Source organism: Lynx canadensis, chromosome A2 (assembly GCF_007474595.2).
Source record: "Lynx canadensis isolate LIC74 chromosome A2, mLynCan4.pri.v2, whole genome shotgun sequence".
NCBI lineage: Eukaryota > Metazoa > Chordata > Mammalia > Carnivora > Felidae > Lynx > Lynx canadensis.
The window spans coordinates 54185818-54202213 of NC_044304.2; the positions used below are offsets into that span (position 1 = coordinate 54185818).

The 16396-nt window shown below is 39.8% G+C and overlaps 1 protein-coding gene across 3 annotated transcripts in view; it reads right to left on the reverse strand.

Annotated features, from left to right (window-relative positions):
• TMCC1 (transmembrane and coiled-coil domain family 1) overlaps window positions 1-16396 on the reverse strand; it is a 191171-nt gene that overhangs the window by 5771 nt on the left and 169004 nt on the right. For all 3 annotated transcript variants that reach the window (XM_030307464.1, XM_030307465.2, XM_030307466.1), the window contains exon 3: window positions 1071-1206. In XM_030307464.1, coding sequence (XP_030163324.1) covers window positions 1071-1206 — 136 coding nt within the window. The remainder of the gene's footprint in view (window positions 1-1070; window positions 1207-16396) is intronic.

Here is a 16396-nt window from a genome sequence, read left to right on the forward strand (position 1 = left end):
TTCAAGATGCTTTCATATGAAATCAGCAACTGTTCCCCTAGAAATACCTCCCAAGATAAGAAAAAGTTACATATTCTATTTCTTCACAGCATACACTAGAGGGCTAGTAACCTTAAACATTACTGCCTCATGTGTTATTCTCACAAACTGCTTGGCAATGTGCCTGTAAAAGGCTTGGGTTTGGCAACTAGGACAAAAGCCCTTTTTATAGAAGAAGACAGACAAGATGGCCATGAATCTTGTCAGAGCAGCTCCTGAAGCAGGAGCCAACAGATGTAATAATGCATGTAATCTTCTATATACTGAGACCTCAGAACATTTCCTAAGAACTCAAGCAAGCATACCACCCCTAAATGGTATAGACTTTTGAGAAATGTACCTCATTTCAAGAATAGGTAAATTACAGTTAATATAACCTCCTCCTGATATTCTATGTTCTGCATCTTTTTTCCTGAACTTTTCAAATACTATGGTAAAATACACCTAACATTAAATTTATCATTTAATTTTAATCATTTTAAAGTGTACAATTCAGGGTCATTTAGTAAATTGATAATGTTGTACAACCATCACTACTATCAAATTCTAGAACATTTTCATCACCCCCAAAAGAAATCCCCTATCCCTGTTATTCCCTTTCCCCACTCCCTGTAGCCCCTGTCAACCACTGATCTACTTTCTGTCTCCATAGCCTATTCTGGACATTTCATGTAAATGGAATCACGTAATATGTGGCCTTTTGTGACTGGCTTTTTTTCCCACTGAACTTAATGTTTTCTACATTTATCCATCAGTATTTCATTCCTTTTTCTTCTTCTTTTTTTTTTTTTTATTGTGGTAAAAGACATAGAACATAAAATCTACCACCTTAACCATTTTTAAGGGTACAGCTGAATGGTAGTAAATCCATTCATAATGTCATGCTGCCATCACCACCATCCATCTCCATAGCTCTTTTCATCTATACTCATTACACAAGCACCCCTCATTTCCTTCAATCCCAGCCCCTGCCAACCACCATTCTACTTTTTGTTAGTCTTATGCTTTTACATGTGATCCTTCATGCTAACCTGGATGTCCCGGGCCCGTTCATAGGACTGATATGCGATTTTCTCTTCCATGCTGGCCAATTCCTGCTTCAAGTTTAAGATTTCATTCTGGTGGAGCTCTGTTAGGTCATTTAGTTGTTCTTCTAATCGTTCACATCTAAGAATGGGGGAAAAGTTAGAATTTTATGCATTCTGTATTTTTCCTGGTATTACTATCACATCCCATCCCCCAAATCCTTTCTGCAAAGGAAGAAAACAAAAGCACAGAAAAATTAAGTCAGTGGCCTGGGCTAACAAGGCATGCTAGTGGGTTCAGTTCTCAGTCCCTGGAATGGACAGCTTGTCACAAGGCCGTATCATAGCAGCAACATGGTTTTTCCACAATCTTCTCAACACACAGTATTTGCAGCGATGCCAGCAGCCCTGGTTAGCTTTGAGCATATTCATAATAAATGAGGCAGTTCTTACTCTGCTCTGAGCAGCAGAGGGGAGAGGCAAAAAATAGAGGACAATTAAGCAGGTCTCATCACAAGATAAACAGCCCATAAATGGAAAATGACCTTCTAGCAGTCACCAGTAGCTTATTCTGATACTGGGTAAGTCGCTCACCTGGATATTCATGATTCAGGACCTATCATCCCCATGGCCAAGCACAGCGTCTAGGTCATCTTAGTCAACAAATACTTACTGAGAGTCTGATGTGTACCAGGTATACTGTGGTAAGCAACACAGAATGCCTACCTTCAGTAATTTACATGCTAAGGTGTGTGGTGGGGGAGGGAGGTGAGGCAGAAAAAACAAGACAATTGCAGGTATGGGTAAGTAAAACGTAGTCAGTAGGGGTATACGACAGAGTGCCTGATGGTAGGTTAAGCTGGAATGTCAGAGAAGAACTCTTTCCTGCTCGGCACTCTCCAGCAATGAGAGGTGAAACTTGAATGATGATATGAATGGACTTATAAAGATGTGGGGGGAGGAGTATCTCAAAGCAGAAGGAATAGTAGGTATCAAGTTCTCAAGATGGGAACTAGCTTGGCAGGTTTGGGGGACACAAAGCAGGCCTGTGTGGCTACAGCTGAGAAAAAAACAGAATGGAGGGAGATGAGGTTCCTTGGGAACAGGTCCTTTTCTTCATCTTGTATCTCTAGCACTTAGGACTACCTATGAGAAGGTTATTTATATAAAGATGGAACCTGGGCTGGGCACCTAAGGACCAGTAGGATTGAAACATGTTTAAAGGACAAGATCAAAGATTTTAGGTGGAAAAAGAACATGGGTAAAGGGCAGGAGGTAGAAATGTACAGGATAATTGGAATGATGGATCTATGTTGGAGAGAAAAGGGAAATCTGGCCGTAAAAGGTAGGCATGGGAGTTGGAATTCTGGAACAGATAGTAAATGGGCCCAAAGCAGATTGCTGATTGGGGAAGGGTGACATGAACACAGTGTTTTAGGAAAATGGGTTATGTAGAGGTGAAGAGGACAGACTGGGGTAGGTTGTGTCTGAAAATCCCAGGAACCAAACAAAGAGCTACGTCGGTAGAAGGACAGTTGAAAACTAACCATTAAAAAAGACTTGAAAGGTAACAAGAAATACATTCTAGGTTATGGTGAATAAAATGTAAGCTTCTCTGATAGGCAGAGGGCTCAGCCCAACAGAATACACTACCCCTGAATGCTACTTGGGCAAGCACACACCCAACATTAGCATAGAAGCCTCAGAGGGCTTTGTATTAAAAAAATAAAAATGCCCGAACTCAGACACTTAAAACTACCTTGCCCTTTCCTTATTTTTAACCCCATATATAGTACACAAACTTTTAAGGAATACACAGAAGTTTTCAGTTTAAGGTAACTCATGTTGCAGCATCACTGATATTCTCCCTTCCAATAATCTGTATCATACATAATTACATCCTAAACTCCATTCTTTCTCTAAGAAATGAGGATTTTTTTAAAAAAGGCACAGCCAACACTTTTTATTACTTATTTTTTAATTTATTAGTTTTTCCCCTTTTTTACTTTTTTTTCACCCTTTATTACTTATTATTTTATTACCCTTTTTATTCAGTATTACTGAATCCTACTGAGTTCTCCTTTACCTTGGATAGGCATTTGTATTGCTTGCTTTCACACCAAAATTCTGTTACTAATGTGATGGGACAGATCAGAAAGTGTTTCCAACCTTTACCTGTAACTAGGGCCAACATTCTCTGTGACTGCCTTTTCACTTCATCTGCTGCCCAAGGCATGTTTTCAGAAACAGGCACCACCTCCAGAACTGATTTTCTACCATATTTTAAGTCCACCAAGGGCCATGAGATTACGTTGATATACTATTGCCTTTACAGGCTCATCTTATCTTAGTTCACTGCTCTGTAGTGTTTTTAGTGTTTGATTATTTCATCGTTCTCTCTCCTCACCAGAGATGGGAAAGAGACTTTATAAAAGGAGTGCTCCAGGGGCGTCTGGGTGGCTCAATCGGTAAGCGTCCGACTTTGGCTCAGGTCATGATCTCACAGTTCATGGGTTCAAGCCCTGCCATTAGGCTCTGTGCTGACAGCTCAGAACCTAGAGCCTGCTTTGGAATCTGTGTCTCTCTCTCTCTGCCCCTCCCCTGCTTGCACTCTCTGTCTCTCAAAAAATGTAAACAAACAAAAAAAGGATTGCTGCAAAGTTACCAGTCCTTTGAGATTTAAGGGAAGGGCTGGGCCTAGCAGCAAATAACCCTCCTAAGCCAAAGAATGATGTTGGGTGGCAGGGAGGGGAGCATGGCCGTGGTGGCAACAAGTCTGCTGATAAAAACAGACCCATGTGACATCTTTTGGCATGTGTTTCGTAATTGTATAGTTCTTTAGGCCTTTCAGGAATGTTGGAGAATCTTATTTGATATTAAACATGGCTCACACATACCATTAGAACAGAATAAAAAGTAACAGCAGCAGCTGCCATTTATTCAGTGCCTACTATATATCCAAATTCATTTGTAAAACCCAAGAAGGCAGTAGGTATTATCTTCACTTTACAGATAAGGAAACAAAGCTCAGAGAGGTAAAGTGACTTGCCTAAGGGAATACAGAAATTAAGTAGGGAGCAAAGATTCGAATCCATGTTCTTTGATTTTAAACCCAAGTTCTTAACCTTTTACACTGTGATGCCACTTCGAAATGACTCAAGAAGCCCAGATGAGCTAAACTCCCTTTGTAGGTAAGAAATCTGAGTCAGGTCTATAGCTGATCCAAATTACATTGCCATACAGGAGCTAGACTCAGCTACAATGACATGATTGTTTGGAGCCTGATGTCAAGGTGGAGTCAATGGAAAGAGGAGTGTAATAAAAACGCTATAAACCCAGAGTCAAAAGAGAATAACAACAAATGCTGGGGAGGATGTAGAGAAATCTGAACTCTCACAGAGCTGGTGGGAATGTAAATGGTGCATCAGCTTTGGAAAACAGTTTGGCAGTTCCTTAAAAAGTTAAACACAGAATTACCATAAGACCCAGCAATTCCACTCCAGGTATACACTGAAGAGAGATGAAAACCTATTTCTACCTTCCTAGGTATACACAAACATTCACAACAACATTATTCTTCATGGCCAAAAAGTAGAAAGAACAAAATGTCCATCAACTGAATGGATAAAATGTGGTGTAACCACACAATGGAGTATTATTTGGAAATAAAAATTAAGTAATGACACATGCTACAATATGGATGAGTCTTGAAAACATTATTCTAAGTCAAAGATGCCAGTTATAATAAACACTGGGGAAAAGTGATTACAGGTATGACAGCCAGGAAAACTTGGGTTTGAGTCTTAGGTCTGCATCTCATAAGCTATATGGTCCTAGTTAGGTTAGCTCACTTTTCTGAGCAAGTTCCTTCACCTATAAAATGATGGTAATAATCTTAATCTTTTATACTCATTTGAGCATGGAGAGGTCATTAAAAAATGTCCAGTTTTCTCCTTTCTGTCTTCACAGTTTTACCAAGGAATATAATGGCCTTTTTGAAAATGTTTCTACTTATTTTTTTAATGTTTATTTACTTATTTTGGGAGAGAGAGAGTAAGCAAGCAGGGCAGGGGCACAGAGAGAGGAAGAGAGAGACAATCCCAAGCAGGCTCTGCGCAGTCAGTGTGGAGCTCAATGCGGGGCTTGAATCCATGAACCATGAGATTATGACCTGAGCTGAAATCAAAAGTCTGATGCCTAACCGACTGAGCCACCCAGGCATCCCTGAAAATGTTTCTACTTATTAAAGAAGGCATCACTTGAAAACATGCTCCCTGAAAGGAATTCATGCATAATTTGAAAACCTTTTTAGCCAGCCAAATATTTCCTGTGGTGACTGATTCATGGCCTTAATCTCATTTTAGGCTCATTGCAGTCCACATCAATAAATATCTCACACTCAATGTTACATGTCTCTAAGATTATCACTATTTCATGTACCTCCCTACCCCTCTAGAGTTGTTGAAAGATAAAAATAGGTTACCTTACTAGAAAGAATCTTAAACTCTGGGGGTTAGAAAAGATCTTAGAAATCTAGTTAAATCTCTTTCAATTGAGGAATTATTTCTATAACATCCCTGACAAGCAATCTCTCCTTGAATACCTCCAGTAGCAGGGTTTCATTAATCTTAAGGCATTTTTTCCCATTAGAGAAGTTCTTTTTAAAACTGAGCCAAAACCCCTAGCTACTTGTAATTCTCACCCCACAGTCTTTAGAGTCGCAAAAAGCAAGCTACTCCCATACCTGTATTACCCCTGATACCTCCATTCAGCAAGAGGAAATAGTTCCCGATATATTTGTATAGAACAAATCCCTGGTAAAGTCTTGACTGCTCTTGTATCTGTCAGTATTATTTGGTGGTGGGGTGGCGGGGGGCGGGGGGGAGGCGGTGTAAAAAAGGGCTAGTTTAATTAAATACAAGGAAGAGGCTAAACAGGGCAAGGAAAGTAGGGGCATCACACGGAAAGCACAAGTCACTCGTCAGTATTGTTTTTTTTTTTTTTTTTAATTTTTTTAATGTTTATTTATTTTTGAGACAGAGAGAGACAGAGTGTGAAGGGGGAAAGGTCAGAGAGAGAGGGAGACACAGAATTTGAAGCAGGCTCCAGACTCTGAGCTGTCAGCACAGAGCCTGACGTGGGGCTCAAACTCATAAATGGTAAGATCAAACCTGAGCTGAAGTCAGATGCCTAACCGAATGAGCCACTCAGGCGCCCCAAGTATCATTTTTAATTCATTCCGCTGACAGTGGTTTCTGTCAGTGCTCTTTCTTTCCACATGCTATTTGTAAAGATATGCTTGTCTTCTACTATCTTAATTCTGGGTGAAGATACAGTGGCCAAGACAGGGCAAGGCCAAGCCAGAGCTCACAGACTGCTGCTAGAGAATATCCCAGCCCCAAACCTGGGAACTGTCCTTGCTAGGGCAACATACACTTTTTTGTACAATATAAAAGGTCAGGTGAGAAGATGAGGTAAGAATCATGAGAGCCTTCTGGCTCCTGTGAACAGTCGGCGGTAGGAAGGCCACGGTGGTGGATGAAGGTTTAAGTTAGCCTATTCAGTCATTTCATCTACTGTTTAGGAGCCCCATATCTACACACCTAGTTGAAAAGCAAAATGCATTCACATTTATGTTTTATTTATCCTAATGTTTCTGGGAGCACCCATCATTTTTTTTTCAATATATGAAATTTATTGTCAAATTGGTTTCCATACACCACCCAGTGCTCATCCCAAAAGGTGCCCTCCTCAATACCCATCACCCACCCTCCCCTCCCTCCCACCCCCCCATCAACCCTCAGTTTGTTCTCAGTTTTTAAGAGTCTCTTATGCTTTGGCTCTCTCCCACTCTAACCTCTTTTTTTTTCCCTCCCCCTCCCCCATGGGTTTCTGTTAAGTTTCTCAGGATCCACATAAGAGTGAAAACATATGGTATCTGTCTTTCTCTGTATGGCTTATTTCACTTAGCATCACACTCTCCAGTTCCATCCACGTTGCTACAAAGGGCCATATTTCATTCTTTCTCATTGCCACGTAGTACTCCATTGTGTATATAAACCACAATTTCTTTATCTATTCATCAGTTGATGGACATTTAGGCTCTTTCCGTAATTTGGCTATTGTTGAGAGTGCTACTATAAACATTGGGGTACAAGTGCCCCTATGCATCAGTACTCCTGTATCCCTTGGGTAAATTCCTAGCAGTGGGAGCACCCATCATTGATTGAAGGGGACAAAGATAAAGTAAACAGAAATTTGCCAAGGGGCAAGTGACAGGCAGATTAGGGTACAAAATGTTTCTTCCTTCAAAGTTTTAATACTTTTTTTAGCTTTTAAGTAATTTCTATACCCAATGTGGGGCTTGAACTCAACTCTGAGATCAAGAGTCGTGTGCTCCACAAACTGAGCCAGCCAGGCGCTCCAACACTCTTTAATATTCCTTTGAAATGCAACCCTTGCATCCCACATTCTTTTCCAGAATTTTAGATCCAAATTAATGTAAGAAATTTAGATTTTTTAGTGTATGTATGTATGTATATACATATATATATATAAATATAAATAAATATATATATATATATTTTTTTTAAAGTCTGTACTTAAATTAGTACATGCTTTACTGACTTCTTTCACCCATTGAGGTCCTTCCGCCCTTGAAGCATATCCTTTAGTATTTCTTTCAGCAAAGGTTTCTGTGAATGGTAATCTTTGTCTACACATGTCTGAAAGTGTCTTAATTTCACTTTCTTAAAAAATAAATTAGGTGGACAGCATTCTAAGATCACAGTTATTCTTCCCTAGCACTTTGAAGGTATTGTTGCATTGTTTTCTGCCAGTATAAGTCTCTTATTTGTTTGGTCCATTTCACACTGAGTTTCTTTCATAAACTGGATTTCCTTGTGCCATACGCAACTTTTGTTTCAAAGTATTTTATGGAGTTCCCTCCTGCATGTATCTCTTTCAGGTTCCTCTTTGGGCTGTATGATTGATGGCTTGGGTTGTGATAAAATAGGTTTTGGATACTTTCACTTGTGAATAGCTAAGATGATTTATTAATAACACCTTAGGCTGCCCCTCACATTTTTATCTGTATGTAAGATAGAAATTCTGTAATTATATAACACTATATATAAATATGTAATACTGTATGTGAATCATAGAGTATATGCAAAAGTCCTCAGCACTTGTTCCCGACACTCTTTTTTTAAAAACATTTATTTCTTTATTTTGTGAGAGAGAGCCAGTGAGACAGCACCAGTGGGAAAGGGGCAGAGAGAGAGGGAGGGAGAAAGAGAATCCTAAGCAGGCTCTGTGTTGTCAGCACAGAACCTGAGGCGGGATTCAATCCCACAAACTGTGAGATGATGACCTGAGCCGAAATCAGTAGTTGGATGCCAAACCAACTGAACTACCCAGGCGCCCCTACCAACACTCTTGAACATTATTATAAGCCAATGTTTATCATACAATGGTCACCAACATGTCAAAGGTTCTGGAAGCCATTTTCTGACTGGATTTGGTTCATCTCATATTATATCTGAAGGCTCTCTGTCTTCACTCCTCCCACTTTGTGCCCTCTGTGTACTTCTGTTTATATGCAATCTGTATGCAATTTGTACCAGCTGATGGATCTGCTCAGACTGGGTTTTGGATTCAAACCCCGGCTCTGCAACTCACCAGTGTGGAAGAGGCAACCTACCTACTCCAAAGGGCAACTGTGAAGACTGAACAAGAGTTAGAGGTCAAATGCCCTACACAAAAAAGGAGCTCTGTGGGAAAGATCACAGATATACATTTGGTTTCATTTTGGTCTTATAATCCTCCCAGCTCCCTCCAACAATTCCTAGTGAGGAAGTTCAACAGGACTGCTTGTTGATTGCCATGCAGTCTCTCTCAAGTGCTCTGTGGCTCTACTGTTCAAGGCTTCCTATTTCTGATTTTTTTCTCTCCTCTAACCCTCCATTTCTTCATCTATCAACACATTCTCAATTTACATTTTTAGAAGTTTTCACTGTTCCAGGATATTCAGAGTTTTTCCTATGACATCACACAAAAGGGATTCTGGGTACACATTCTGTCCTTTTCAAGAAGAAGAAGAGAGGCACACGCCTCTCTTATTTCATCATCAGGAGGGCCAGCACAAACATACAAATGTGTTCCTGCTATCTCCCTGACTCAAGTTTGCCAGATAACCAAGTCCATTCACTGGACTATTCCAAGCTTTCCTTTAAATTGATGAAACTGTCCTACCTATCTTTCTTTCAAGACATCTGTTTTGTACGTGTGAGAGGGAAAGTATCTCAAGTAAGTTTCAACTGATCTTTGCAAATCCCTAAAAAGAGTCGAGTAGAAATGGTTAATCCTCACCATAACCTTGTAAAAAATAAAGTCCTTCAGAGATGGAACAATTTACTCATGGTTACATGAGAAATTAATAGCAAGATCTCCTCAAGCTGAGAGTCTTCCCAAGTATGAAAATATACTACTGTTCCCACAGACAGTACTTTATTAACAATTAGTTAAATAGCAAAGTAGCATTTGGGTAAGTAGAATGAGCTCCATGTCCCCACAGATGAAAACAGAACAACCAACAGGTTAGGAGACTTGCCAAGGTGACACAAAGCTGCAGAATTCAAGGGTGAAGCAAGACCCACAATGGGTCCACTTGAAACAGCTGCATTAATTCACCAACTAATAACTACTAGCAGTTGCTTCCCTCTTCAAGTCATAATAATTACCTGGAGAATGAGGACTTTCTGAAAGAACAGAAAAGTCACAGCTGTTAATATGTGGCTGAAATCCTATTTACACTTACAGTTTTTTCTAATTAAAATTTTTTCATGTTATTTATTTTTAATAAGAAACCTTTATTTATTTATTTACTTACTTATTTTTGAGAGAGAGAGCATGTGTGAGGAGTAGAGAGAGAGAATCCCACAAAATGCAGAAAGAGAGGGAGACAGAGTGTGGAGCCAGGAGTGGGACTCGAGCTCACCCGAAGGAGGTTCAAGCTCACCTGATGCAGGGCTGAAACTCACAAACTGTGAGATCATGACCTGAGCCAAAGTCAGATGCTTAACCGACAGGGCCACCCAGGCCCCCCTCATGTTTGTTTATTTTTTGAGGGAGAGAGAGAACACATGAGCAGGGGAGGGGCAGGGAGAGAGAGAGGGAAAGAGAGAATCCCAAGCAGGCTCTTCACTGTTAGTGCAGAGCCCATGATGGGGTTTGATCCCACAAACCATGAGATCATGACCTGAGCAGAAATCAAGAGTTGGATGCTTAACTGACTAAGCCACCCAGGCACCCTGCACAATTTTTTTTTTAAAGTAGGCTCTATCCTCAACGTGGGGCTCAAACTCATGACCCTGAGATCATGAGTCACATGCTCTATTAAGCCAGCCAGGTGCCTTTACACTCACACAGTTGTGTTTGGGTTACCATAGTTAAGCACCTCCGATCTGCAGGAAACATCAGGGAGGAAACCAAGAAAGCCATAAACTCTGGGGCTTTTGTAAAATGCTATGAACAAAGAGGTTGGCAAGATGCCCTGGGTGTCTTGGAATGCAGGTCTCCTAGGTTGCTTCAGCACCTTGAAAGAACTTTAATGGGCCTGTCACTGCTAAAACACTTTTGCTGATTTGTTCACCCAGGTCATGGAAGTTTGTTCCTCAGCTTTTTTCACAACCTCACAACCCACAATTTGAAAGCACAAACCTGATCAGGCATAGTAATTTGCAGTCAAACATTTTTCAGTGCCATCAGTCATTTTTATGTGGCTTACATAACCTATATGTGAAATTATGGTCTGAAATCAGGCTAACACAAAGAGCCCAGGAAAGATGATGTGGTGTCATTTTGGGTGGAGGAGTGCAAGCAGGGGAGGAATTTAGGGTTCAGTCTACATCTAGTTAATCACTGTAAGCATCAAAACATCAAAACACTAGCACCAGTAATAACAATAACTACACACCTCCACCTCCCCATGCCTTTTTATGTGTGGCATCTGCCTCTGATTCATGAAGACATTTCTACCTTAATCCTTACCTCCTTTGTCCCTAGGAGGTACTTTAATTTGTAATTAAGGAATGGGAGACTGAGAAAGATGCAGTAACTTCCCCTTGTTAGGTTAGTGAGGTGTACTGAGAATCTGAACCACTCAGTTCATACTTCCTCTTTTTAGAGTTTACTGTTGCCTTTTAAAAAACTTATTGTTCCTATACGACTAATCAAATGCAAAATCTAAACAACAACAAAAGAAAACATCTATTACTACAGTTCCCACTACTCTCATTATTAATATTATAATCTCTTTTGCTTTACTTGCTAGTGTTTACTTCCTACCAAAATCCTAAAACAAGGAACTTGGATCTCTAGGGAATTCATAGAAAGAACACCTCTGTCCTTTAATTAAATACTAATATCAAAGACTGAGGTGGAGAGGGTAAGGGAAGGTAAACTGTGTACAGCCTTTTATAAATGTGATTTTTTTAAAATCAAGAACTCTCTGTAAGGGATTTTAACCTCTTGATATGACACCAGTTAGAGCTCTCTGGACATGAAAGGAGAGGCAATTCTTGATCCAAGTGTATGATTTTGACTGGCCTGTGTTTTCCATGAGACTTCAGTTTAAACACAAAGAATGAGATTAATAATCTCATTTTGAGACTTTTTACTCAAAAGTTCTTCTGAAATCATGACTACAACTCAAAGAAAATTTCAATACGGTTTGAGTTCAACTATTAGCAAACAGAAAGCCTTAAGACTGTAAGATCTTTTTAAAATGTAGGTTATGTCATATTTTGGCAGATGAAATCCACCTCCCCCTGAAGTAAAATCTGCTCTATTTACAAAATATAAAAAACACATGTAGATTTTGTTGTAGGTAAACAATAAATAATATATAAATTGATAAAGTATTTCAGCCATTGGATTAGTACACACAGTAGTCATCTTCTTAGATCAAAGATAACCTGGTGCTCTTTTGGGTCAAATTCCTGATGAATGAGGAACTGGATGAGTGTCAGGCTGGGAATGCTTCACCTAGTGCATCACTGTTTGGGTGTGGCTCAAAAGTTCAGAGCCATCTCTGAGAGCTAGTGGTGCTTCTCTAGTTGGGCAACAGGTCACTAGGACAGGATGGCTGAAAATCTTGTAGAGCAGGTATTAAGAGAAACAGGAAGAACGAGGTCCCGGTGCTAACACCAACAGGGACCTGAGGTAGCTGCTGCCAGTGTTTGACCAGAAAAGAGACACATAGGTAGGGTAAGGGTATGACCTGTAGTGGCAACTTGAATACATTCGTGGCTGAATTAGGGAAAGTAGATGTCTTGTCCTCACTTTTTGTTACCTCATTTGTGTTGAAGACTGAAAAGAGGCTAGGGAACACTGAACTAGTCTTTAGTTGGAAAGTAAAAAGCATAGAATTAGTCCCCCAAACTTTCAGGGTAGGCAGTGCATTATCTTAAAGACAAGAAACAGCAGATGCCTAAGCATATAGGGAATAAATATAAAAGCTGGTGGGGCGGAGGTGGGTTTCTAGGCAATTTGGAAACTTGGTAATGACAGCTTTCCAACATCCTGGCACACCACAGACTATACTAGGTGCTTCCACATACATTATCTCCTTTAATAATCTCAACAACCATGTACAATAGATATCATTACCTTGTTTTTTTTTTGTTTTTTTTTTTTTAAACGTTTTTTATTTATTTTTGAGACAGGGAGAGACAGAGCATGAACAGGGGAGGGTCAGAGAGAGGGAGACACAGAATCCGAAACAGGCTCCAGGCTCTGAGCTGTCAGCACAGAGCCCGACGCGGGGCTCGAACTCACGGAGCGTGAGATCGTGACCTGAGCCGAAGTCGGCCGCTCAACCGACTGAGCCACCCAGGTGCCCCTCATTACCTTGTTTTTATAGAGAAAACTAAGTCTCAGATGAGTTACATACTGTCACACAGCTAACTAGTGTCAGAACTGGCAAGTGAATTCAGGCTTGTCCAACCTCAATTAATTACTGAAGTAAAATAATTTTTCCCTCCCTCTCTTCCTCTCTCCTTCCCTCCTATTCTTCCTCTATGACCTCTTCAGTGGCTAAACTGGGAAGAGCAGCACATCTGTAAATCTCCTTTATGGAAGGTCTTATTCTTCATAAGGACATATTTTAATTGGGCTTTTTTTCTTTATAATAGCTAATTTGATCCAATATTCTCAGTTTCAATTTCAACTTACTGTTCAAACCTAGTCTACATATACTCTGGAGACTCTCAGATCAATTTACAGTTGATATTGAGCTAACACCTGGAATATTGGAGCTAAAATCGGTGTCTCTGGTCATATCTTTCTCATGTCTAGTGATGGTAAAATGAAATTATATTTAACTGACCACTTGTTTAGTTAAAACTCCAATAGCCTGTGCTAATTGGGTTAGCCTAGCTACCCATGGTTCCACTGCATGTGATGACTGCTCACGGCGACTGCCTTCTTCTGTATTTTTGCTCTTATGATTCAGGGCAATTTAAAATGTCCCTGGGCTTAATACAAAGAGTCTGAGAAGCCAGTTTCCAAAGGACAGTAATCCTCTTAAAATAGAAGCTTTCAAAATGGTATTACTGCTTGTGAACACGAGAAGGGTTTTTAGCCTGCCCTACATGACACTGCCACATACTGGCAGTAGCTGAGTAGGGTTGCAGGCCAGATCTCCTAAGGAAAAAACTACAAAAGGAACCTGTAAAACTGTCAATGAATGGTTTCCTGGTTCTCCCCTATTTTCAATGCATTTTGCCACGGATCAACTTTTTCCTATGGTGGCTTATTAATATATTACATCCACCAGGGGAACAGAGCTAGTCTTCCAGTTTTTAGCAGAGTAAAATATACGTTAAGCCATTTTAATGTGTGACCCGGCAAAAGTCACTTTATCTTTCTGGGTCTCAGTGTAGTCATGTGTAAAATGAGATTAAACTAGATATCTAAGGGCCCCTTCTGTTTCTGAAGTACTACATGAACCCAGGTTCCACTAACAAACCTGTGATAATACTTTAATGGGATGCACAGGCTATGTGGACAAGAAGAATCTGAAGTTAGTGTAATTCCATCACCAAAAAAAATGTCTAAACCTTGTATCCTACTTTCCCAAAGTATATGCTCTCACTGATATCTGAGAGCCCAATGCAAAACTCAAAGACTAAACACCTAATTCCTGATCAAAGGTTGATGCGGAGTTCATATCTAAGCTTTGTTACAGTAGCTTCCTGGGCTGAGTGCATGTGGGTGCTGAAGACATACTCAGCATGGCATAGTTATGTGGGTGAAGAGAGAGAGACTGTACTCCACAGGCGTTTGAATGTTTTTGATTATTTCACAGTAAGTAGATGGCCTTGGGTAAAAATCTTAACTTGGCGCTATTCACAGGTAGAGAGCAATGGGAAGCAATTAAGTGAGTGACAATATTGAGAAGGGACTCTGCAAAGGAGGAAATAAGGTTGGAAGTGAAAGTTTCCTTAGGCAGGTTTCCCCTATTACCTACACTGCTGTAGAAAACTTTGAAGAGCTTTTGTATTCACAGAATTTTATAAAATGTGTTAGAAACAGTGACTCAGCTTTTAGTGAAACACACACTTTGACCTGGAAAAGGCCCCCCATACCTGATGCAGTCAATGCTTCCAAGAGCTAGACTATAGGCTAGTCTTTTAATCATATAGGATTCAGGGTGAGCTTGGGGAAAAAAAGAAATTGTCCTGGAATGAAAACAAGCACTGGCTTTGGAGTCAAGTAAAACTGGGCATGATTCCTGGCTTTACCACTTAGTGAGTAACCTTTTGGCAAAATTTAAAACTCCACTGGGCCTCACTTTCCTCATCTATAAAATGAGGATAATACAACGCACCTGAAGGGCTATTGTGAAGATTAGCAAATATATATAAACCATCTGGCATTATGTACACCATAGGAATTCAGTAAATGCCGTCAGTGACAGTGTATTCCTCCTCATTTAAGTAACAAGCAACAACTGTACATGGCCTCCCTCCTGTCAACTCATATATGAATAAAATAAAATATAGAAAATAAACAGAAATGCATCTAGTGCAGCCATGTACACTTTAATTGGTCACAGAAGAGTCCCTTGGGGGGCAGGGAGGAAGAGTCCCTTACGTCCATCCCTAGATAGCCTACTTCCTTCCTAGATAAAAAGCCAAACCTACATACAACAGAGCTGAAGTAGAAATTAGTAAAGACAGGCTGTTGCAGGCAGCTCAGTAATAATGTAGAGATACAGAAAGGAAAAAAAAATTTTTTTTATAAGAAGTAGACGAAAGAACTTTAAAGAGCAAGCTGTCTAGGACTACTTACTGCAGAGGCACATAACCCTACCACTCTCACTGACCTGAGAGTATCACAGAGCTAGAACACTACTGTTCTAGCTATTTCCAATCAAGTTAAGGTTCGGTGTGTTATTCTGTTAAAAGAAGGTAGAAAAATTCTCCCCAAATGCTTAAAACATGAAAAGTTTTGATGCTTAAGAATAAGCTTCAATGTGTGGGGAAAATTGACCTACCAGAAATAGTTCAAAGATCAACAAAATTAAGTGTACTTACTGGTTAAAAACATGTAACAGAGGAGAAAATTTTAACTGCTCTATACATGGAAATAGTGGTGCAACAAAATAGTTGAGTGAAACAGTTGTGACATTTCTGCTGCCTTTCCCTGGGGAAAAAAACAGGCTTTCTTTCTTCAAGATTCTGTTCTAAGGGATGCCTGGATGGCTCAGTTGGGTAAGCATCTGACTCTTGGTTTCAGCTCAGGTCATGATCTCACAGTTCATGAGTTCAAGCCCCACATCAGGCTCTGTGCTGACAGTGAGGAACCTGCTTTAGATTATCTCTCTCTCCCTCCTTCTCTGCCCCCCCTTCTGCTCATGATCTCTCAAAATAAATAAACTTTAAATTAAAAAAATTAATGAAACATACCATTCATTTGTTTATATTCATTTAATCTTCCCTTTATATATATATACACACATATGTATATATATATATATATACACACACATACATACATATGCATATATACATACATACGCATATATATATATACATACATACAGTATATATGTATGTATATATATATACATTGTGTGTGTGTGTGTGTGTGTGTGTGTGTATGGATTCTGTTTTAAGGAAAGACCATTCTAAAGCTGAAGTGATATGACAAAAGTCAGATTATACATTATACTATGTCTTCCCCTGGCCCTCCAAGTTTTACCTCTGGTTTTGAAAATTCTTAAGTTTTCTTTATGCTCTCTTTATTCCATAAAACTAATCACTTAC